Source organism: Sciurus vulgaris (assembly GCF_902686455.1).
Source record: "Sciurus vulgaris genome assembly, chromosome: 3".
NCBI classification, from domain to species: Eukaryota; Metazoa; Chordata; class Mammalia; order Rodentia; family Sciuridae; genus Sciurus; species Sciurus vulgaris.
The window spans coordinates 64,145,159-64,170,576 of record NC_136463.1 but is presented as its reverse complement, the minus strand read 5'-3'; the positions used below and the strand labels follow the sequence as shown (position 1 = coordinate 64,170,576).

The following is a 25,418-nucleotide window of genomic DNA, read 5'->3' as shown; positions in this document are numbered from 1 at the left end:
ACTTGGAAGGTTTGGGCAGGAGGATCACAAGTTCAAGGACAGCCTGGGCAACTTAGAAAGACCCTGTCTCAAATTTTAAAAGGCTGGGTGGGATACTGGAGATGTAACTCAGAGGTAGAGTGCTCTTGTGTTCAATCCTCACCAAAAAAAAAAAAAAAAAAAAAAAAAAAAACTGATTCATAACTAGCTGTAGGAAAAAGAAAAACCAGAATGATTACAACTTGATTTTGAGGCTGGTAGGTGACTGAGAAGAAATGTAGAGCCTTAAGACCCTGGGCTGATCCCCGGTGTGAGAGAAACCTCCATCAGTTTGAGAACGATCCTAGTCCCTGCTTTTCAGCGATTAACCTGGGAGACCACAGCCCCGGGGAGAAGTCCTGTGTTCGACAAGGCAGGAGGAAGGGAACGAATGTCTGAGGGAGTTGTCCAGGCAAATGGGCCCAAGGGAGGGTGTGCTGCTGAGTTCACACTCTCCATTGTGAGCAGGGTTAGTTACTGAGAGTTCCCAGGACCTATGAACTCCTAGAAGTAGTGAAAGGACCAACACACTGGAAGAGACCTTGGGTTGGAACACCTCGAGTGCCAAACAGGTGACAAATAGACACCAAAAGCAGATGGCTTGCAATGGCCCAGTAGAACAAGTTACACCTTAGTAGAGGCCAAAGAAGTAGGACGGTGACCCTGGACCAGGCACTCTCTGCCAATCACCCTCCTTGCTGCCAGGATGTTATTTAAGCCTTACCAGACACCACCTGGAAGAAGTAATTACCCAGAAGCCACTAGGCCATTATTCAGAAGATAAAAACCTCCTCTGACCTAGCAAGACAGTTTCCTAATTTTGAAAGAAACTGGGGCCTATGAACTAAACTGAATTCAGTTAAAAAATAAATAAATATAAGAATCATTAACTTTTTTAAAAAATATTTATTTAGTTGTAAATGGACACAATGCCTTTATTTTATTTATTTTTTATTATTCGATGCTGAGGATCGAACCCAGTGCCTCACACATGCTAGGTAAGCACTCAACCACTGAGCTACAACCCCAACCTGAGAATCATTAACTTGTTATGCTAGAATATATAGTCACAGAACAAAACCTTTACAGGTACAAAAGGAGACCTAATAGCTCATCACTGTGCACTTGACCTGACATTTCCAGCCAGAAGCATAGTGATACTGAGCAAGCCACCCTCACTCTTCTTCCCCTTGTCACCAATGCAGCATCTCTTTTTAAAAAAATATTTATTTAGTTGTGAATGGACACAATGCCTTTATTTTATTTATTTTTTATTATTCGATGCTGAGGATCGAACCCAGTGCCTCACACATGCTAGGTAAGCACTCAACCACTGAGCTACAGCCCAACCTGAGAATCATTAACTTGTTATGCTAGAATATATAGTCACAGAACAAAACCTTTACAGGTACAAAAGGAGACCTAATAGCTCAGCTGGTAGAGTGCTTGCCTCACAAGCACAAGGCTCTGAGTTTGATCCCCAGTACCGCCAAAAAAAAAAAAAATATATATATATATATATAATATATATATTTTAGTTGTCAATGAATCTTTTATGTTATTTATTTATTTATTTATTTATTTATTTATATGTGGTACTGAGGATCAAACCCAGGGCCTCATACATGCCAGGCAAGTGCTCTACCAATGCAGCATCTATTGAGAGTGCATCTCCAGGAATGGAGCTGACTGGCTCCACAAGGATTGAACTTAGGGCTCTCTGCAGCATTCCCCACCTAAGGCAGCTAAGCCAGAGGAGAAAGATGACCACCTTTAAAACTCTGCCATGAAGTTTCATTTAAGATCTGGTCCAACAATGTGCTATGGTTTGGATCTTAAATCTCCCCCCAAAGGCCTGTATGCTAAAGGCTTTGTCACCAGCCTGCTGGCACTATTGAGAGATAGACACTTTCGGAGGTGGGGCCTAATGGAAGGAGGTTAAGTCATTGGGGGCTTGTCTTTTAAGGGAACATTGGGACCCCAGGCCCTTCTTCCACGTGGGACAAAGGCAACAGGGCCAAGTGACCATAGATTGAAACTTCTGAAACTACAAGTTAAAGTAAGTCTTTCCTCCTTTTACATTATCTCAGGTATTTGTCAGCGACAGAAAGCATATATGAACTCCAGGAGACATGATTGGATTCCAACACAGCCTGTATTCCCACAGATCAGGCAGCCGAAGCATTCCTGTGTGCAGCCACCAAAGAGCTCCGGAAGTTGGCCATGAAGCAGTATTTGGTGTAAAAGATGCCTCTGATCTACTACTCAGTGATAAGCAAAGGGGCCCCCAGAGCTCCCAACCTTTAGCATGCTGTTGCTCCTGCCTGGACTGAGCCACCTGCCCCTTCCTTCTTTGTTTGTCCATTTCTTATAGTGGAGCTCAGGTCCACTGCCTTCAGGAATCTCCCTCAGACTACACCTCCCTCCCTTTACCAGGATGGGTGGAGCCCTCTCTGTGCTCCCACACTTTGCCTGGCACATACCAGACACTTGATGGTCTGAGTCGACAGAATGAGCCCACACCTGTGCGTGTGTGTGTGTGTGTGTGTGTGTGTGTGTGTTGCTGGGGGCCAAACCCAGGCCCTTGTGCAAGTTAAGCACACATTCTACCACTAAGGTACACCCCAGTCCTGCAACATTTCAATAAGGAGCACAGAACTCAGACTCCCTAATGTCAGTGTGTGGTGATGGGAGGCCAGGACAAGCTCCTGTTAGGCCGCTCTTTTTCGACAATGTGTAAAAAGAACAGTCCAGTGTTGACTCCTCAATGTCCCTCTGCATATCCATCCTGTTTCAAGAATGAAGTACTGTCTTGGGGTTTGGATAGTTTCTGAAATTCTAGAAACTTCGATTTCTAACATAGCTGCTAACAAGAAGCCTCTTTCCCCTTTGCTCTCCCCAGTAGACCTGACTCCACAAAGCTGCCAGGCAGTCAGGCTGGATGCTAAGGAAGTCAGCTGACATCCCTGGAAGTAGAAGAGGCCACCTTGAGGTCTTTAAAAAGCAAGGTGCTAGGAGGAATTTGGGTGATATTCATTGAGGGTCTGGGGGGCTCAGCTGGAGCTGAAGGTGAGCACCCAAATCATCCCCAGGCTCAGACAGCTGCTTCTTCTCTTCTTCTCCTTCTACTCCTCTTCCTCCCCACTCCTCCTCCTCTTTTTTTTTTTTTTTTAATATCGGGGATTTAAGCTAAAGATTCTTAACTATTGAACCACATCCCCAGTATCCCCCCAACCTCCCCCCACCTCGCTGAGACTGGCCTCAAACTTGCCATCTTCCTGCCTCAGCCTCCCAAGTCACTGGGGTTACAGGTATGAACCACCGCACCTGGCTCTTGACAGCTTCTTTGTGTGTAGGACCTAGAAACCTTTTGGGGAAATCTTAAGAAAAGGAGTCAGAAAAAGAAAAAAAGAGAAAAAGAAAAGGAGTCAGAAAGATAGATCTGGCTTAGGAGACGGGGAGAGGGACTTGGAATTTAAAGGGACATTTATATTACTCATATTTGTCTCTTGATCTAGCCCCGCAGCGTTCCAGTTTGCATCCTAGAGCAGGAGGCAGGCATGCAGGAAGCCATGATACAAGTGGAACAAGAAGGGGTGAGGGCCACTCTGCTGCAGAACGCCTCCTAGCCCTGCACCTGGGAGCCACCGTGCCCTCTGGCCTCCAGCAGCATTGGCAGCAGTACCTGGCAAATGGCAGAGGAGTGGCACCCACAGTGTCACCAGCATAGTCTCTCCTAGGTGACTGGTAGAGCCGGTGGCTGCCTTAGCAAGGTCAACCCACCAGAGGGCCATGGGGATGCACCCTCACACAACCAGAGGCCAAGACAGTGGAAGCTGGAAAAGAGAAGAGAAAATGAATAGCAGGCATCCCATGGGTAGGCCCAGATTTACTCATGAATAAGAAAGACTATGAGAGACACGTTCACAGGTTTCCATAAATATTTGTAAATGGTTGGGGGCGTCCCACAGAAGGGTGGGGCAAGAGGCAACACCATTCCAGTTGACCCCCTCGCCATGTGGACTGGGAAAAGATGAGACACCGGAGATTTTTCTTTGGTACCTTCCTTCTCACAGCAAGTCCTTCCCCAGCCCCAGCTAATTTTTGGTAAAGACTCAAAACTGAAAAACATTTCTTCAAAGGCATGTGGACATCTTCAAGTAGCAGCAGCTCTAAGCAGTGTGTGGCTGCAAACCACACCACCTCCAGCCTGCAGGCATTCTGCTTTGAACTGGGGTAGGAGAAGAATGCCCTAAGGGACTACAGCTCCTGGGAAGGACACAGCAGGTCAACTGTCATTGTGAGGAGCAAACTGGCTGTCCCCAAGGACTCCCATTCTTCATTCCTTCCCAGGCTGCCCCTGCAGAGCCTGATTTTCAGGTAGTCCTAAAGAGCAGACCTGAATCTACGAATCTACGGGTGGTCCTACAGCACTTTGGAGACCTTCAAGGCTGCCTTTGGACTGTGGCCACACAGACCAGTCATGTGTTCCTTAGGGATAAAGACAGTATACCCTGTATCATGCCTTTCAGCCAGGGAGCCAAGGGTCTGAACTTGAATTGCTCAACCAAGGGCTCTTTTTTTTTTTTTTCTGGCTTGCGAGTTCTTGTCCAGTCTGAATATGCAGAACGGAGCCAGAAGTACAAGTGTATTGATGCAGTTCCAGGGAAGCCATGTGCCCCAGCATTTTGCAAAATCCCATCTGGTTTTATTTTGCAGAGGCCAAGGAAGGCCCTTTTCGGTGTAACTAGGGAGCATTTGGGAGAATCAGCTCTTAGCTCACAAATAGAAAGACTCCAGAGTAAAGCCATCTTTGACTGACATTGTGAGACTTCCCACACAAGGGACACTGGCCTGACCCCACACCAGCAGCACTTGATATCTGCCAACTGAGCTTGACCCCAGTCTCTTCAACCAAACTGGTGATCTCCCAGTTTAGAGGTCAGAAAAGAAGCCTGCCTGTTTCCTCAGGCCTTCTTAGCTCTGAAATTGCCATGCCAGAATTTTAGTACCCCTTTGGTTCTATGCCACCTTTGTGAGTCCCAGGGGTTCAGGGTTATTCGTGGACCTCACTGGCACAAGTGCATCCACTCATGGGAATTGTGCTAGGTTAGAGCATGTCTTTTTCTTTCAGATCCCTTCTTTATTAACTGTGACAGGTCTCTTTCAACATTCTTTGCAAAAGGTAACTAAATTCTATTATTTTACAGCATTTGGTTGATATGGATGCATATAAAGCGAAGAGGAGACCCGATTTGACAGTAAGGCAAATCCTCTACATTATGGACAACAGAACAACCCAGACCCCAGGGGGTCTGAGAGCTGCCAGGTGCCCTGGGCACTGGCATGGGCAAGCAGACTGGACCAGGAGTGTTTTTAATCCTGTCTGGCTGAGTTCACAGAAGACAGACTGTTCCACAAAATAAGCAGCAGCCATGAGGGGTCCTGCCCTGTTCTTGTCTGAGTTAACACTCATTTGGGTATCAATTTAATTTAGTACAGAAAAAACAAAAATGCAGGATTGGCATCCATTGTTATGTAGCTTTTGTTCCTCTGGGAGAAGACCTCAGGCCAGAAATCAAGTCCTGTGAGGACACGGTGTCTCTGTGATCCAGGCCTGGGGATGTGGCCCCACTCTGAAAGGACAGCTTTGAGAAGAGGCCAGTCTTTATGCAGGCTCTGTGGTCTCCCTGGGCCGTGCTTGTTTGGCACACCTCACCCTTGGTTTCCAGAGGCACCCAGCTATTCCTCAAAAGAAGGCCTGTCTCCAGGAGGGGGAAGAAGATAACTGATTACCCCTCCCAACTTTCGATTGGAGTTTTTTAGGCAATGTCCTTTGGGAAAATCTGGAATAAGATGTAGGATAAGTCCAGGTAGCAAGGCTCTGCAAAAGGCCTATATAGATCTGCAAGTTGAACCCACTGGAAACAAAGCCAACTTCCAAAATCTGAGCTACATGGTTTGTATGTGGTAACAAAGGAAATCCCCCTTCTCTCCCAGCCACAAGGACTCCTAGACAGGTTGAAATTGGCTACTTCTTATTGCAGGAAAACCTCTGCTCAACCCCACCAGGAATACCATGAGTTCCAGGAGATGTCTGATCAGGCAGGATGCCTTGGATGCTTATTGCTTGGGGGAACATATGAATGATTCCAGGGAATCTATGTGGGACTATGGTTCTCCACCTCTACTTCTTCATCAATGACAGTCCAGGACTGGATTTTTCTGCAAGCTCCTCTGATTTTTTTTTTTTTTTTTTTTTTTTTTTTTGCGAGCATCAGTGTTGAACATATGTCTGTAAGAAAGGAAACCAAGTTGGTCGATCAACTTCTGCATCAGAGTTCCTTGGCAGTTGTCTTGAGGCTAGAGGATGTCTCTGGGTTCAGAAAGCCCTTCCAGGTTTCCATTTGAAGAAGTTGGGGATCCGACAGAAATCTTGGAGGAAGGAGGTCATCATTTGGATGTTTCCTGAGTCCAGTGTGATGGCCATTGCTCTCAGGGTTCAGAAGTTCCTGTGAAACCCTGGGCTAGCTGCTTAATGACCCTGGTGCCAGAGAGGAAGGGGTATTTCATAGAGGGGTCCTTTGGATCTACCCGGACCCCAAAGCTGGCAGTTTTATACTCCCTTGAGTATGTCGAGGGAGTTTTGACGTCTCCATGGATTTTCTGCCAGAATGTGAATAACCTCAGCTCTTCAGAAATTCCCGAGGAGCTGGCAATGCTGGCTCTTCCCAGACTCAGTGGTTCAGCAGGCGTGGATACCTTTCATCACCCCTGCAACAATCCACACTCAGATGAAGAGTGGCTGCACTGGCCTAGCGCACTGAACTTTCTCAGTCTCAATCCCATCTCTTTCAGGCTGATGACCTTGAAGGCCAGCACCCCTTTGGAGCCTCTTCCTGGACACCTTTCCCAGTCTAAACAGGCTCAGAGAATAGTTCTCAGGATCTACTTGGAAATACCTGGTGGGCAAATTCCCTCCATAGAGTCACGTTCTCCCATTTATTGACAAACCACTTTTTATAACCCCAGAAAGCACTTACATTCTTCCTCTGATGTCTTGGGGTAGGGCACAGCCTGGGACATGCTGATGATGATATCAACAGGGTAGGGAGGTGTGGCAGCATAGACTGTCCTTGCACTAGCCATTGTCCAGGAGTGTACTGGGTGGGGGATTGTAATCTGCTCCCACATGCCCTGAATGAATGAATGATCTCCCAGCACACCGGCATTCACCAAGTTTTAGTCTCCATCAGAGATGATCTGGGTTTCCAGTTTATAGTAAGCTGCCTTGCACCATTTGTGTGATGCAGGGCAGGTCTAGTCCGTCTGTTTCCTTACCTAAAGGTGATGGATAGAGGAAGGAGGATTGAACTTTGCTAACAGATCTACCTACTTCACATTTCTGCATTTAACAGGTCTGCCCCAGGCAGGACAAATATGTTTTGTTTTTGCAAGGATGTGGATAGGGCTGCCATTGTGGGACATGCAGAGTCCAATTTCTTGTCTAGCCAGGGAAATCCCTTGGCCCAGAGTACACCCCTCTTCGGAGCTGGCACCTGCTGTGTAGATCTGGTAAGAGCCCCAATTTGAGATCCTTAACTGAACATCTACCAGAAACCATGGGAAGGGTGGCTACTTTTTCTGTACTTGCTGCTGATCATGGGCATCTCTGTGAGAAAAGACACTGAATTTGGGAACAGCCCAGCCCTACAGCCAGTCATTTACCTAAAGGAGTTGCCACTCAGGAAGAGTTTCTCTGTCAAATCAGAGGGGAAAGGTGGACCCAGATTGATTTTTAGAAGCAATTCCATCAGGAGGGGTGCAGAACCAAAAGTTCCTGTGAGCGAAAAGCTGTGGCCCCCTATTGGGGCGTTCCAGGCCTCTGAGACAACTTGTGGGCAGCCTACTGGGATGGTTCATCTTATTGGAAGTTGAGTTTGAGCCCACAGAACTTCCCTGTCCGGCGGCGTGGCCACAGTCTATTCAGTCGAGCACCCCCCGGGAGTCCCGAGGAGTAACAAGTAGGCTGTCTTTCCTCTGGGGCAGACGTGAGAGCCAGAGTCCACCCTGCTGAGCCAACAGGCGGCTGGAGCCATACGAAGCACATTAACTATTAATAATTTCCAGTTGTTTGCTCGTTCTTCTAGGCCTCTGCAGGCTGACTCTGCTCTGGCTCCCCTGGACCGCCAGGTCTTTGGATATTAGTGCCTCTCAGGCTCCACTGGGACAGGGCAAAGGGGCCAACGCGACCCCAGGGCCCCAGCACGAGCGGGTTCCCGCGTCCATCCGTAACAGAGTGAGGGACCGGGCGGGGCTGGGTGCCTTGTCCTGCCGCTGCAGTGCTCGCTCAGAGACCCCGGAGCGCAGCAATCCGCGCCTGGGGCGGGCTCGGCCGCGGGGCAGAAAGCAGCGCGGGCGGCACGGCGGGAGCGCAGCGGCCCCTGGCGCCGGGCCTCGCGGCGCGGCCAGTGCGGGCTGGGCCGGGCGGGCGGCCGGCGGCGGGGCGGGGCGGAGGGCGGAGGGCGGAGGGCGGGGTCCGGAGCGCTGCCGCCGGCGAGACCCGGACGGCGCGCGGGCGGCCGGGCAGGGAGGGCGGCCCTGAGGGCAGCGGCGCCTGCCCGCGTGTGCGCCCCTCTCCGCCCTCTCTCATCCGCGACCCCCGCGCCGGGCTCCCGGGCCCGCCACGCGCACAGCCATGGTGGGTCGGCTGAGCCTGCAGGATGTGCCCGAGCTCGTGGACACGAAGAAGAAGGGCGACGGCGTCCTGGACAGCCCGGACTCGGGGCTGCCCCCCAGCCCCAGCCCCAGCCACTGGGGGCTGGCGTCGGCCGGGGGTGGAGGCAGCGGCGGGGAGCGCGCGCCGGCCCCCGGGACGCTGGAGTCTGATGCGGCGGTGACCCCAGCGGCCCTGGTGAGTGGCCCCGGGCGGACTCCTTCCCTCCCCAGCCCACCCGCAGCAGGCCCTGGGGAGTACCAGCGGTTGTGCCGCCCCGCCCTGGGCGCGCTGTCAATGCCACCACCCGCTCGTCCGGACGGCGTGGCCGTCCCTGGGAGCCCGGGGCGGGAGCGCAGCGAGAGCCTGGCCAGCTGGAGCCGGTGGCTGGAAAATTGTCATCGCCTGGGAGGCGCGGGAGCCCCGGGAGAGGCGAGCCGTCTCTCCTCCCTTCGAGGTGGCGGCTCCCGGGGCTGCCAGGCTGCGGTTCAGCCACATTCCTGCCTGGGCGGGGCGGTTGGGGCTCCCGGGATACCGACAGGGAAATCCAGCCTTTCCCTGACCGTGGGCCCAGCACCCCGCGGGCTTTGCCCATCTCAGGCGGCCCCAAGACCTGCCTTCTCCTGGCAGCTCTGGGGGAAGGGTGTGCCCTGGGCTTCTCCATTGAGAGAAATCTGGGCCAGCCGTGGGACCTTTTTAAGAAGACTCACTCCATGAACCTCCCAGCTTCCTTGGTGGCCCCCCTTGTCCTGAACACCTAACCCAGCTAGTGCCTTGCACTTAATATGATGGGAGGCCTTCAGGTGGCCGGATCTTTTAATCCTTTTAATTGAAAACTTATTTAAAAAAAAAAAAAAACGAAACTTCGTCAAGTCTATTTTGCCTTAGGAATCACTCAGATGCTGAGGTATATTGCCTTTACCTACAGCTCAGGAGGCCACATCCTGTCTACATTTGAAGCTCAAAGTAGGGCTTGGGGATGGGTATTTGCCACCCTCACCCTTAAGGTCCCAGTTTGGAGCTTTGATGGTGCTGTGGCCTCCTAGAACTCTCAGAGACCTCAATACATCTCATTTCCATCTCAAGGCAGTGCTTAATGCAACTTAGCTTTTGGACCCTTCCCCATCTGGCCATTTCTAGCCTCATCTGTCATCTAGCCTTGACCACAGTTCAGACACACAGTGGTGCCTCTGAGGCCACTCCTTTCACCTGGTGTGCAAATGGCCTCTTACCTCTCTCAACAAAATCCTGCTGACCCTTCTATGCCCAACTCATGTCACCTTTTCTGGGAAGCCTTCCTTGATGTTTTCCAAAGCCTTGCTAGAGCCTGTGGCTTAGTCTCTATTCCCTAGTGGCACCAAGTATGGGTATGTCATAACCTCTGCCACCCCACCCCACCCCCATCCTACACAGGGAGCAAGGCGGATGCTCAGGCAGTATGTGTTGGGTGGATAGGGTTGGAAGAGTAGAGAAGGCAGAGTCAAGAGAAGGGAATGGTCATGTGGATGTCCGGTGAGTGTTGGAGAGCACCCCCAGCTCCTCCTCGTAGATTTGTCATCCCACACTCCCCAGGACTTCCTGGGAAGTGCTCCAAATGTTGGGCAAAGCAGGGCCCACTGTCACTATATGGAGGCTGTTTTTAGAAGGTCTGCAGCAGCCAGTACGCACACCTCGTGCACCCCTTTCTATCCACCGACCTTGTTTTGAATTCACACCCCTGCCTCAACCTGGGCTTCACCCAAGCCCAGGAGCTGGACCTTCAGGACTCAGTGCTTCTCTCTGTCTTGGTTCCCTTAGACCTTTGTATTTCCATCCTGTAGGGCACTTGACACCTGTCCTGGTAACGCATTAAGGGTCTCAAGGCCAGCCTGAGAAATGTTCACCTCCTTCTCTGTCATGGAGGATCTTGGGGTAGGACTGCCACCTCCACACCCTGGCACAAGCGTAGATCCTTCTCTCCAATTAGGCAAAGAAAATGACAGATCTCAAGACACAGGGGAATACAAAAAGCTTCAGAGGTCCAACTCTGCACTGTGCTTATCTTTGCACGTAGACCATAGAAGCCCTGATTCCAGCAAATTAGGTGACCAGGGCAGAACTGCCTCCTGATGAGTCTCCTTGATGAATCAGAGTGCCAGTGCCTTGACCGGGTGGAGCTACTTACCCTGCAGGAAGGCTGTGCTCTGGGGCGTTGAGTGTTCTGGGTAGTGGGGGCAATGTGGAGAACTGTTGGTGTCCCACTAAGTGACGAGGCTCCCAGTTAGCAGGATTCCTGTCTTGCATGGTGTGAATCTGATGGCCCCTGAGGCAAAAGAGGAAGTGGGACAGAGTCCAGTTTCAAAAAAAATCTCTGTTCCAGTCTTTCTGGAGTGTTGCTGAGACAATGACAGGGAGTGTCACATAATTGAGGGTTCTGAAGAGTTAAGCTCCGGTTCATGGAGGCTCTCTCACCACATTGCTGCTGTGCTACCGCATCTCCTGGGTCTGGCCAGCGTCCTGTTGCTGAGCTCTCATTTGTTTCCTCTATTCTGCCTTTCACAAAACTGCATTGGTGGCAGGGGGTACAGATAAGGTCACAGGGCATGTGACATGATTCTTCTGAGGGCACAGAATACTCTCAGGGTTGACCTGGTATTTGAACTCTTGGCTCCATGTCCAGTGCTCTTCCTAGGCTGTGGAACAACTCTTCTCTGGTGTCCCCAGGATGAGGGACACAGGTCATAGTGGGGCCCATCAGCTGGAGGCTCAGAGGCAGGGCCTTCAGTGGGATGTGTCGATTGGCTTGTGGTAGCCCTAACTACCTTCTTCTCTGTCTTGGAAGAACCCAGCATCTCTCTCCAACACCCTGGCTATCAGCTGCTCACCAAGACTGTGCCCACTGTCCTTTGGTGAAGGAGTGGAGTTTGACCCCTTACCACCAACGGAAGTAAGGTAAATAAAGCAATCCTTGATTTTATTTCTTTTTTTTCTCCTTCCTTTTACTAGGGATTGAACCCATGGATGCTTTTACCCCTGAGCTATGCTACATCCCCAGACTTTTTTTTTTTTTTTTTTTTTTTTTTTTTGAGACAGAGTCTTGCTAAGTTGCTAGGGGTCTCACTAAGTTGCTGAGGCTTGCCTTGAACTTTCAATCCCCCTGCCTCAGCCTCCTGGGTCGTTGGGATTACAGGCCTGTGCCCCTGTGCCTGATCCCTTGACTTTATTTGTTAAATTTTCATTTTTTATTCCAGACATCATTTCTTATTTAAAAATTTGTTAATTATGCAAATATGACAAATACTATTCATAGTTTGGTGGGTACTCTTTAGGAATTTTTTTTAATATTCTAACCAATTAAATAGACAGTTTCAAAAATAAAAATGAGATTATATGATACATAAAGTTCTGCAACTTGCTTTATGCCCTTTATATCTCATGGCCATTGGACGTTAAAAATTTTGCTGAATATTAACTCGTGTTTCTTGGAGCTGCTCCCCACCTGCACCCCATACTCTGACCCGTCTTCAAGGTGCTATAACCTTGTCTCATGTTATAATGTCACTGGTCAAGTGCCAGTCTTCCTCCAGAATGATCTCATCCAGGATTATGTGGGGGCAAAGATTCATGGGGAGACTCCTTTAAAGATATATCTTTTTTGGAAAAAGGAATTTTACTTTTGGTAACTGGTGGTTTTATAGCTGGAGTTTCAGTTGCATTACACAAAGGGCCCTTTGATGTGGAACAAAGAGGGGTTCATCAGTTTGGAGGTGAGCAGTTTAGCCTTTTATTCCTGTGGAGCTTGTATTTCCAACAAAATGAGGACATGGCTTCATGACATTAGCTTCTACCAGCCTCTTAGCTACTTGCCCGAAGAACAGACCTTTCCATCCAATTCACAGAAAAGAATCCTGGTTCTCAGTCACCCGACACGGTTAGGGGCTGTTTGATGTGTCTGTATGTGATATTTGTACATATTTTAACATCTATGAAACTGCAGTAGTAATTCAATAAAGTGCACCAGTGCATTGCTTCCATACAAATATTAACTTCTAAATTACCAAAGGACTTAAAAAACAATAAAGTACCTGAGGAATGTAAATGGTAACTTATTTATGAAAATTAAGGTTGCAGTTGATTTTCAACGATAAAGTCAGGTCCCTAAGTCCCTACATTTGGGAGATTTCCAAACCAAAGGCTAAGGTAGATCACATACTAGGTCTGGTATAGCCAAACTTCCAGAATCAGCATTCAGGAGTTCTGGGGTTTTTCCTTCTCTCATTAAAGAACCAATTGATCCCTTGAGGGGACAGAAGCTGCTTATAAATAGTAGAACAGTTGAATCCACTTCATTCTAGAATACAGTCACATATCATTAAGCAACAGAAATGCATTCAGAGAAATGCCCCATTAGGCAATTTTTAAAAATATTTTTTAAGTTGTAGATGGACACAATACCTTTATTTTTATTTATTTAGTCTTTTTGGTACTGAGGATCAAACCCAGTGCCTCACACGTTAGGGAAGCGCTGTACCACTGAGCTACAGCCCAGTCCCCCATTAGGCAATTTTGTCTTTATGTGAACATCATAGAATGTAATTCCACAAACTGAAAAGGCTATGATGTCTCTAGGCCATACAATTTCATGGGGTCATCATCGTATATGGGGCCATTGTTGACCAAAATGTCGTTAAGTGGTGTGTGACTGTAATTACACTGCAAGCACTTGCTGAGTGTTGTCACTCTGCCCCTTTATTTTTGAGTACCCTTTACAGAAAGAGGAAACTGAGGTCTGGATAAGTTAAAGGTTGACTAAGGGCTCCAGGCTTAGGTAACTGGGAACAGAATCCAGGGGCTCTGTCCTACAACAGGAAACATTGAGCACAGGGAAAACCTTGGAACTTGCACATCTGCATTTAAGTCCCCAGAATCCAGTCCATCCTTCCATCAATCAGTCCCAACTCCTCCATTCAGTGGCACCGTGACCTTCATCTCTGCAGCTCGCTTTCCTCTCCCAGGGTTGTTGAGATTAAATTAGATCCTATGAAATAAAGTGCTAGGAATGCTAGTACCTGGCACAGAATAAGCACTTCATAAACTGTGCTGCTTCTTACCGACGTCGGCTGGTCTCAGTGTTTGCACCACAGGAGATTCAGAGTCATGGTTGGGACCCTGTCCCCCTAGCTCAGAGGAGCAACTTCATACTGCCTGATGTCTCCCCCTCCAGGTACACTTCCTCCGTCAAGTACGACTCAGAGCGACACTTCATTGATGATGTGCAGCTGCCACTGGGCCTGGCAGTGGCCTCCTGCAGCCAGACGGTCACCTGCATCCCCAATTGCACATGGCGCAACTACAAGGCCGAGGTGCGCTTTGAGCCCCGCCACAAGCCCACACGCTTCCTCAGCACCACCATTGTCTACCCCAAGTACCCCAAGACCATCTACACCACCACCCTGGATTACAACTGCCACAAGAAGCTGAGGAGGTTCCTGTCCAGCGTGGAGCTCGAGGCCACAGAGTTCCTGGGCAGCGATTGCCTCTCGGATGAGTGCTGACTTGAGCAGGAGGCTTGGGGTTGAGCCAGCTCTTCTGCTGCCTTGGTCCCCAGGCCACCCTGGGCAAGCTGGGCGATGTTGCCCTTGCGTATCATTCCAGCCCCAGAGTCTGACCTGAGGATACCTCTGAGCCCAGCCTGGGGAAGAAGAAGAGGAAAAAAAAATCACTGCATCTTGCAATTATTGAGATACTTGGTTTGGTTTTTTAATTTTCAAATTATCTTTCAAAGGACTATTTTTCCTGGTTTGCTGCTTTAGAAGGAGTATATTTCCAGAGTTTCCCGAAAGTCTTGATTTGAGGAGAAAATAAAAAGATAACCAGAGCAAAGGAACGGTGGCAACAGTTTGAACCAGGGAGGGGAGGAGGACAGCTCTTCCTCCGTTGTCAGTGTGTCTGAAAAAAAGAGGTTGGAAAAGTCTCTGGGATAGAAAAAGTGAGTTTTAAGACCTTCCAGCCACAAGTGTCTTCCCTGCTACAAAAGTGGAGCTGTTTCAGTAGATCATGACACCCATATGTGTTCAGTCTGTGGAGAGTTGAGTTCCATTCCATGCTTCATTTCCACTTCCATTTGTATCTCCTGTTAACCAAAACTTTTGGAATCCTCTAGATCTTTTTTATAATATGGAAAAACCCCGAACCAAAATAAGAGATGCCTTAAAAAAAATCCACATCACTGTATTCTTTCCTGTTTCAGAAGGTCAGGTGGACAGATGGCCCAGTTTGGGGACAGTGGCTTCTGTCTGCTCCCTGCAGGTTGGTTGCAGGCACAGGCTCTGGCAATGGCCTGGCACACTTGGCATCTGGTTAACATCTTGTATAACTCTCCCAATAGGTATTTTGGGGTTTCAAAAATACTTTGATAAAGGAAATTTTTCATAAAGGAAAATATAGCAGAGGGCTCTTCTGAGAGAGATGCATTTTAAAAGAATGCTTTGGAAAATGTTTTGGGGACTCCAGGCGGGAGGTTTCCACTCAGGGCTGCCATGCCTAAGACCCACTGCCACCAGGAGGAGACAGATGTAGATGTTTCTGGTGATCCAGGGCATCATGATTGTCTAAGTAGACTCAAGCTTAGGACTTTGGTGGTATCAAAATTGCAGAGAAATTGGGTCTAATGCAAAAAATGAGGAATCTTGCTTAACATCCCCCGAGGTTATGCTTCAGTGAATTTAGTATAAGGAATAATGTCACAACCCAGCTACTGTAGCCATAGTGGATATTTCTTTCCTGCCACTGTATTCGTGGAAGTAACCACTGTGGGGGTTGGGTGTGAACTGAAGATGTTCCCAAGGCAACCTCAAGAGTGCAGCTGAGCCGCTGCAGCAGGCATGGTGCTGGGTGGGGCAAAGTGGCACCAGGCTGCCCCTCCTCACCTGTCTCCCACCACCACCACCCCACTGTCCCACCAGCCCCAGCCCTTGCTTCTTAGAACCTCCTGCCATTCTCTGCAGGGCTGGAGTAGCAGATGGACTTTGCCCCCCAATATTGGAAAAAACAAACCACACAGACTTCCTTTGAATACATCCAAATTATGTCAAGTGCTCCAGGATTACAGAGCTCCGCAAACTCTGCTTCCCCCTTATCTCCAGGTTTTTATGGATGGCTTCCTTGTGTTCTGAAAAGCAGAACTGAGAGCTCTCTGGGAACCCTGGAGCCACAGCAGGGTTTTTTGTTACCATGAAAGCAGGTGCCGTGATAATTGCTCTCATTTAAAGGCACTGGAACCTTCTTAGAGCCATTGCATCTGGTGTCCTCTACAGACAACAATGTCTGATTGCTCATGCTCCTAACAAATGGGACACATCCCCTGATGGAGCTGCAGTTAACTTCAGGGTCCCAAGTTTGCCAGGGTGCATCTTAGCTGGGACCAGATGAGGAGTGTCACTCTGGGACTCCACAGTCTCTTCCATCATGTGCAGAGCAACAGGTGCCGCCTGCCTTTGGAAGAGCAAATTCCGCCACATTTCTTGGTAAAAGTGGGTTTTCTATCTGATTTCTTAGTGTTGACACTTAAGTGGTAAGTGTGATTTTTTAATTATGTTAGGAGAATTCCCAGAGCTCACTTGGATGAGCTCTGAGGAACACTGTGGGCTGGGTGACAGGGGACAGAATGTAGGAGAATGTGGCCTCTGAGGTGTTTTGAGGGGCCCTCATGAGATTTTCTTAGGGGATCGTGTTGAGTTCAGGCAAGTCACTCTAGGTGTGGAAAGAACCTGAACCTTATCAGTCAAGTACGTAGAAGTGAGTGATGGCGGATGTGTAAGGCACGTGGACAGGCGTGTGGTTAGGTCATTCATTAGGGAAACAGTTGCAGTTCTTTCTAGTCCTTTTTCCCCTCCAAACCTGCTTTGCTGAGGGTTGCAGAATCGGAAGTGTGTGGAGACGCTGTGGAACTCTCCAGTGTGGCTGCAATGCCACAGTCCATGGTGGAATCATGCTAGTCTACAAGGTGGAAGTGGTGATTTTTAAACTCACTGATTAAAAGCAAACATTCCTAAGTGTGCCTGAGAGAGACAGTTTGTTAACTAAAAGGCTTTTCACTCAGTCTCCTATATTAGGGTTTTCATGGAATAAGGATGATTTGTATTTTCAGAGAAAAGTTGTTTTCCTTTCAAAGTACAGACTTTTAGAAAGACTTCATTTGAACGAGTATCTTCCCACTTGACGTTTTTCCTATTTCTAACCTTAGGAGATCCAGAATAGTGTTGAACAAAACTGTGTTTTAAATTTATGTCACCTCTGGCCCATTCCATTTTGCTTTGTGACTTCTCCATTCAACAATAAATTATCTAAAATATAAAACTGAGGGATGCTTCTCTTTTTTAAAAAGTAAAATTATAATATTTCCTTCAGCAGAATGAGGAAAATAGCTCCTTGTCTTGAGAAATTTTAAGACAATTATGTTTAACAGTCTACATCTGCAGACATGAGAAGATTTTTTTTTTTTCCCAAGGTACCGGGACATGGATAGTTTTAAGGGAATTTGTTTCCAGATTTGATGTGTACTCTTTCCTAAAATTTCCTCTTTTTAGTTTTTATTTTCTGCAGTGCTGGGGATGGACCCCAGGGCTTCATGCATGCCAGGCAAGTGCTCCACCACTTAGCCCCAGCCCAACTCTTTGATAAAATTGAAATTTTAGGAGATGCAGCCATGACTGGAGATGTCAGATCACTTTTTCCACCTCCCCTTCCAAATGTCCTTCTCTCATCTTATAGAAGAAATGCATACTTCAGTCAAACCAGGAGAAAACAGCAGGAGTAGAGGTGGACAGCAGAGAACCTGCTAGGGGAGCTCACACGGGGGGGGGGGGGGCGGGGGGGGTCCTGTCTGTGCGCATCCAACTCCAAATCCCATTAAGGATGGCAGGAGGAGCAAGGGTAGCTTTTGGGAGGTTCTCCCTTCCAGGATCTCACAAAGCAAGACAGAGGAGTGATGGCCCTTTTCATTAAGTGTCCACATCTCTTCTATCTCAGCTTATCATCTTCCTCACCTGTTGCAAGGTTCATGGCTGAGACCCCTCTAACAAAAGGCAGATTAAGGAGAGAAACGCATACAGACTGATTTAATGCAAGCTTCACATGACACAGGAACCTTCAGAAATGAAGGCAGAAAGAGGCCTGTGCTTTTATGAATAGTTGTGCAGAAGTTATATTAGAGAGAGGAAAAAAAACAAAAAAGGTCTGATCAAATAGTAATAAACTAGGGAGGGAGTGTTCCTCGCAAGGCCTGTTTGTTCTGTTTCCTTTTGGCATCTCTGTGTGACATTCCTTCCCTGGGTGAGGCATAAGGCAGGACACCTGTCACAGGAGGGTCTTCAGGGGAGAGGGAGGGAGAAGGTCAGAGAGTGACCTTCCTAGGTTTTGTGGCCTGCCTCAGGGCAGAAGGGGCAAGGGAAGGAATTCTAGTTTCATGGCAGGGTAGAAAGTGGGGAGAGAAGATCAGAGAGACCTTCCCGCTTCTGTGTTTTCTGTTTTCTTGCAACTTAAATTACGCAGCATGCCTATGTTCTGTATTTTGAGATAGAATTTCCTGTACCCTATCAGTCTCTTTGGGCAAAGAGAGGGTCAGAATGAAATATTGAAAGTGGAGGCCCCAGCTGGGAGCAGTGGAGCACACCTGTAATCCCAGCTGCTAGGAGGCTGAGGCAGGAGGATGGAGAGTTCAAGGCCAGCCTTGGCAACTCAAAATAGAAACAAAAATATACAGGGCTGGGGATGTAGCTTAGTCACAGAGTGCTTGCCTCGCTGTGAGAAGTTAGGGGTTCCAGTCCCAGTACTGGAAAATAAAAAAAAGGAAGAAAGAAAAGAAATGGAAGCCCTTTGTTCCATTATTTCTTTTAAGCATCAAGTGGAAGGCTCTAAGCTTTATTTGCCTGTCTTTGAGTTGAGTCAAAAATAAATATGCCCTAGGAATACATAGTATCGTTTCTGTAACCCTTTTTTTTTTTTTTTTAAGTCAGGGCTGGGGTGGAGCTCAGGGATAGAGCTCTTACCTAGCATACATGAGGCCCGTGTTCCTTCCCCAGCATGGCAAAAATAAATAAATAATAAAAATAAATTTTAAAACCGGCCTTTTCCAAATAGAAATTAAGTTTTATTTGGTTGATTGGGATGACAATGAGGACTGATTTTGCCAATTAGTTTTTCTGGTGTAACACATGGCCAAAATGAATTGGCTAATCAAGCAGCTCCAAAATTCTAAAGGAACTCCCACCTGCTGCTCCCCTGCCCTGCAGTGGGTGTTCACCATTGAGCTACATCCCAGCCCTGACATTTAACTCAGTATGCATAAAAGGAATCACATAATAAACAAACCTACTGTGCAAAACTTGAGTTTGTTTGTTTTTTTGCTGGGTGGGAGTAGTATGGGGCATTGAACACGGGGTGCACTACCACTGAGCTACATCCCAGCCCTTTTAATTTTTTTAATTTTAAAACAGGATCTCCCTAATTTGCTGAGGCTGGCCTTGAACTTGTGATCTTCCTGCGTAGTTGCTGGGTTTACAGGAGGATGCACCTGGCTAGGAAAACTAAAGTGCATAAAACTAAAGTGTGTGTGTGTGTGTGTGTGTGTGTGTGTGTGTGTGTGTAGAAAGAGAGAGGGAGAACCAGAAATGGGTTGAAATTAATAATGTTTCAAAGACAGGCATGGTGGTGCACACCTGTAATCCCAGTGACTTGGGAGGCTGAGGCAGGAGGATCATAAGTTCAAAGCCAGCCTCAGCAACAACGAGGCGCTAAGCAATTCAGTGAGGCCTGTCTCTAAATAAAATACAAAATAGGGCTGGGGGTGTGGCTCAGTGATTGAGTGCCCCTGAATTCAATCTCCAGTATTAAAAAAAAAAAAAAAAAGTTTCAATTCCTCAAACCCTTCCAAGTATATCACAAAGCTGCTGCCCCCAAGAGAAAAGGTAACAGGTATAATTAACAACATTATGATAAATCTTAGAAAGTTTTTTTTGGTAAACTCAGAAATTTAAGAAATGTATAACTCTGTTGACTAGCAATTCTTATTGCAAGGAATACGTCTTTTCAAAATTAAATTCTGATAATTTTATTTGTATATAATCACTATCAAGTGGTTTGTTTTTGTCATTTCCCAATGTGTTTTCTGAGGAATACAAATAAGGTTTTACAGTCAGAGAACTTTAGGGAAGTGAAAAGCTGAACAATGCTAAATACATTTACTGCAGCACTTCTTGAAACCTTGTAAAAGGCTAGGTCTTCTAAATAGAAATTGAGTGTTATTTGACTGGGATAATAATGAGGACTAATCTTTCCAATTGGTTTATGTGGTAAAATTTTTCCATAAAATGAATTGGCTAATCAGTAGTTCCAAATAGTTTTTTCTTTGTTTGTTGTCTGTTCGTTGTTTTGAGGCAGGATCTCCCTAAGTTGCTGAGGCTGGCCTTGAAGTTGTGACCCTCCTGCTTCAGCCTCCTAAGTCCCTAGGATTATAAGTATATACCACTGTACCCAGCAGCAATTCCAAGATTGTTTTAAATGTTTATTTGGTTGTAGGTGGACATAATACCTTGACTTTATTTATTTTTATGTGATGCTGAGGATCAAACCCAGTGCCTCACATATTCAAAGCAAGAACTCTACCACTGAGCCACAACCCCTGCCCCCAGCACTTCCAAAATTTTAAAGGAAAGCTTTTCTTCTCCCCAATACTGGGCAACTATCCAAAGTTACAGTGGCATAGAGCAGTGAGCATCTATTTCTTGCTTAAAATACATAGGTCTGGTAGGGCCATTCTGCCCCCAGGGGAGGTGTTGAATTCAGGTCTGTTACACTTGACTTTGAGACAAGCTAGACAACTGGCTTAGGTCATATTCTTCTCTGGGCAAAGGTCCAAAGCTCATGAGAAGCAAGTAGAAATATCCAACAACACTTAAGGTCTGCACCAGAAACTACACCCTGTAACTTCCACCCATATTCTATTGCCCAAAGCAAGTTACATGGACAAACAGTATCAATGAGTCAGAGAACCATGCTTCTCCCATGAATGTGGAGAGAAGCAGTGAATATTTCCTGTGCAATAAGCTATGCTGGGCTGGGACTGTAGCTCAGTGGTAGAGCACTTGCCTCACACATAGGAGGCACTGGGTTTGATCCTCAGCACCACATAAAAAAAATAAATAAAGATATTGTGGCCATCTACAACTAAAAAAATAATTTAAAAAAAGCTATGCCAAATTGGTTGCAATGGCACACACCTATAATCCCAGTTACTTGGGAGGCTGAGGCAGAAGGATTGCAAATTCAAGACCAGCCTAGGCAACTTAGTGAGACCCTTCCTCAAAATAAAAATTTTTATCACCAGGTGCACACCTGTAATCCCAGCTCCGGAGGCTAAATCAGGAGGATCACAAGTTCGAAGCCAGCTTTAGCAATTTAGCGAGGCCCTAAGTAATTTAGGGAGACCCTGTCTCTAAATAAAATATAAAAAGGGCCGGGGATGTGACTCAGGGATTAGGTGTCCTTGGGTTCAATCCCCAGTACCAAAAAGTAATAATAAAATAAAAAAGCCTGGAGTATTTTAGTGGCAGAGTGCCCCTGGGGTCAATCCTCAATACAGAAAAAAGAGAGGAAAAAAAAAAAAAAACTGAAGGGGTCAGTTACAAGATTCAAACCCATACTAGATATTTAATACAGAGAACTGATCACAGACGTTGGAGAGTTTAAAGAGTCAACAGAGGACACTGAATCAGAACCCAGGTCATTAGCAACCGTGAGAAACAACTCCCACGCCTATTGCCTCTAACGGCCATTTCCACGTATTTAGAAAAACCAGAAAAAGATGAGAAAATGAAACCCACATAAGAGGAAGGAAGGAAATAATAAAAATAGGAGTATAAATCTACAAAATATAAATGAACAAATAGGGCTGGGTGGGGGTGCACCTCAGTGGCACTGCACATGCCTAGCATGTAGCAAGATCCTGGGTTCAATCCCTCGCACTGCCAAAGAAAAAAGAAATAGACACATAATTATGAAAAATTTGAAAAGCAGAATTTTGAATGGAAAGATTGGAAAAAATTAATAAGCCTCAGCTTGATTGATCAAGAAATATAATACACAAATTACTGATATCATGAAAGGAATAGGTTCTACAAACTGGAGGTAGTGTATGCTGGAGTCCCAGATACTGGGAAGGCTGAGGTGGGGGATCACCTGAGCCCAGGAGTTCAGTCCAACCTTGCCAACATTGCAAGATCCTGTTAGAGAGATTTTACGGACATTGAAAATGTATAATTTTATAAACAACTTCACGCCAGTTAATTAGACAACTTAGACAAAATAGAAAACTCCTTGAAAAAAATTCCTACCAAACTGACACAAGACGAAATTTTAAAAATCTGAAAAAAAAAAAAAAAAAAAACATGCACCCATAACACACAAACCAGGTACATAAATATACCTATATCAGCAACTCAGGATCACAAGTTCAAGGCCGGCCTCAGCAACTTAGGCCCTAAGCAACCTTGCAAAACCCTGTGTTCAAGTTTAAAAAGATAGTCTGGCAAGAGACACATTTTCATGCCCCATTTTTCATCATTTTCCACTTCATGAAGTGTCTGTTCAAATCTTTGACCGCAGTGTTATTGGGTATTTTCATGTTTTCTTCAAGGAGCTCTTCACTTATTTGAGACACAAGTCTCTTGCCACGTGTGAATATTATCACCCAGGCTATGTGTCTTATCTTTTTCTCTGTGGTGCTGGAGGTCCAACCCAGGACCTCAGCTTGCAAGGCAAGCACTCTATCACTGAGCTCCAGATCCAACTCTCCCTCTTATTTTCTTAATGGAGTCTTGATTTGATGAAGCAAATTTATTATCTTTCTTTTATGGTTATTCTATCATACAATTGATACATGTTCATTTTTGAAAATTAGAAAATGCATATTAGCAAAAATAGAAGTCACTCAAATTCTCCCCAGAGATAAACCATCACTTAATTTTTTTGGAGAATTGCAACTTTCAATGGTGTAAGGATGGACTAGTACATGGGAATATATTGCTTTTATTTTATTTTATTATTTTGTTTTATTTTCTTTTTGGGGTTACCAGGAATTGAACTCAGGGGCACTCAACCACTAAGCCACATCCCCAGCTCTATTTTGTATTTATTTATAGATAGGGTCTCACTGAGTTGTTTAGCACCTTGCTTTTGCTGAGGCCGACTTTGAACTCTCGATCCTCCTGCCTCAGCCTCCAGAGCCACTGGGATTACAGGCGTGTACTACTGCACCCTGCATATATTGCTTTTAGATGGTGGCACTGTAAATATTGTTTTCAGCCTCACAGTAGTGTAGGTGTGGAATCAACCATCCAGTTCTGAGTAGGCAATTTTTGTAAGTGAGAATTTTATGTTCTTTATGTTTACTAGCTTCTATTTCAGAATAAGAATGCAGGGGTGTTGGTGTATTAAACCATTTTCTACTAATTACAAATTACTGTCCTCCTGTGTTTAGTTAATTAAGCTGACCAAGTACAATTAACAGGATGTTCCCAGAGACAGCACAATGCCTGTCCACCCACCTACAGGAGTTCTAACAGAGGCTCCAAAATAGGTAGTCTATTTTTCTTAGGGTTTTTTTTGTTTGTTTGTGGTACTGGGGATCAAACCCAGGGTGTTGTTCCACTGAGCCACATTCCCAGCCCATTTAATTTTCTGTTTTGAGGCAGGGTCTCACCAAGTTGCCCAGGCTGGCCTTGAACTTTTATCCTCCTGCCTTAGCCTCTCAGGTCACTGGGATTACAGGAGTGTACCACCATGCTGCTTGAAAAGGTAACAAATTAATTTTTTTCACTCATTTTTGTAGTTTATTTACACCTACCTAGTTTTAAGATAGGGTAGGGGTGACTGCAGTAAAAGATACCACAGTAAAAGGACGAAGGCCAGGAGGAAAGGGGATACATTGCAGAACCCAGATAAACTACTATTACTGAGAACAGGACTTAGTCCTGAGCTTCCTTATGAGCGAGGCCAAAATGAAAAGCAGCCTGTGTGACCATAACCAGGATAAGGACATGAACCCCAAAGAATGGGGCTTCCTTCTGATACTAAACTCCAAGAGGACTCTACCACTGCCTACAGCTATATAAGGGACACGAAATTCAAGATCCACAAATTCTTCCCATGTTGTTTCCTATCTGACTCTTGGGAAAGCAAGGAGGGCATTTAGTAATCCAGTGCCATGGGTGCACCAGTACCTGAGCCAGAACGCCTGAGTTCAAAGCCCAGCTTCACCATTTTTTAGCTGTGTGATCTTGGGCAAGTCACTTAAACTCCCTGTAAAGTGGAGGTAACAAGAGTTTTGTCCTAGGGATGTTGCCAGGCTTAAATAAATGGATGCATGCAAAGATTAGAACAATACCTGGCATGAGTTAAAAGCTATAAAAGTGTTCATTATTTTACTTATCTTTTGACTTGTAATTTCACTCCCAAGAGTATCCAAAGTACTGGAAAATTGCATTCAGATGGGCATATAAGGATATTCATAATAGAGTTGTTTAGAAGAGTTTAAAAAAAAAATGTAGACTGGGCACAGTGGTGAACTCCTGTAATCCCAGCAATTTGGGAGACTGAAGTAGGAGGATTGCAAGATCAAGGCCAGCCTCGGCAATTTAGCAAGGCCCTAAGCAACTTAGCAAGATCCTGCCTCAAAATAAAAAATAAAAAGGGCTGGGGATGTAGCTCAGTGCTGAAGTGCCCCTGGGTTTAATTGTCAGAACAGGAAAAAAAAAAAAAAAAAACTAACAGGAAACCAATCAAATGTTCACAAATAGGGGATTAAATAAATAGCCCATATACAACAGAATATAGGCAAGCAGCAAGCACCTCAAAGCATGATATGTATATCAATTTAATGACTTGGAAAGATGTCCATGCCATATTTTTAATAGACTCATTAAAAGACAATGTATGTATTGTTATCCCATTTATTTTATTTTCTTATGTGTAGATGTAATAACAGAAAAGGACTGAAAGAATGGATACCAAACTGATGAGGCTATCTCTCTCCAAACGGTTGGGACTATCAGGTGTCTTAAAAACTTTTTTTTCTTACCTGTGTTTTCTAATTTGCCTGAAATGTTTTTGTATTTCTGATGTTATTTGAAAAGTAAAACCTGAGTGTAGAATATCACACAGCTTTTGGTGATCTAAGTACAGAGAAATGAGAGTTAATGGTCTTTCTGTTTCTTATACCAGGTCAGAGAACTGGGAAGTGTCTGAATTTTATGCTATTTGCAAGTTAGAAGCCTGCCACAATTTCATGGATGTTAGTAAAGACAGGAGACCCTTGGGTCAGAGACAAAGGATGGTTTGTTAGTTACAGCAATAGCAGTAGCAAGAATACTAGCATTTGCTCTGGGTTCTGCAGCCTCATTTCCCATATGGTGAAGTAAGAGGTTGTTAGGTTACAGGAGGGGAACTCTAAGTTTAAGAACCAGAACCTTCTAGAATAGATAGTAAGCAAATCTGCTCTTTGCTCTGGAGGAGACACTATCCTTGTCTTCCAAAGCTGTTTATTATACAAACATCCTTCAAAAGATAGTTTGGAACAAAAGTAACCAGTAATTATCTTCACAAGACATGCAGAAACATGAGAAACATGAGAATTCCCTTTGGGGAATTG

The 25,418-nt window shown here is 46.0% G+C and overlaps 2 protein-coding genes and 1 long non-coding RNA gene across 3 annotated transcripts in view; 2 read left to right on the top strand and 1 right to left on the bottom strand.

Moving 5' to 3' along the window:
• Positions 1-25,418, top strand: part of RPH3AL (rabphilin 3A like (without C2 domains)) — a 259,447-nt gene that overhangs the window by 48,714 nt on the left and 185,315 nt on the right. The window lies entirely within an intron of this gene.
• LOC306656136 overlaps positions 1-25,418 on the bottom strand; it is a 96,501-nt gene that overhangs the window by 12,232 nt on the left and 58,851 nt on the right. The gene's annotated exons all lie outside the window — the stretch shown is intronic.
• Positions 8,553-17,214, top strand: RFLNB (refilin B). Its single transcript, XM_079130991.1, has 3 exons — positions 8,553-8,932; positions 11,556-11,665; positions 13,938-17,214. Exons 1-3 carry the CDS (start codon positions 8,717-8,719, stop codon positions 14,266-14,268), a joined length of 657 nt encoding a protein of 218 aa, XP_078987117.1. The 5' UTR covers positions 8,553-8,716; the 3' UTR covers positions 14,269-17,214.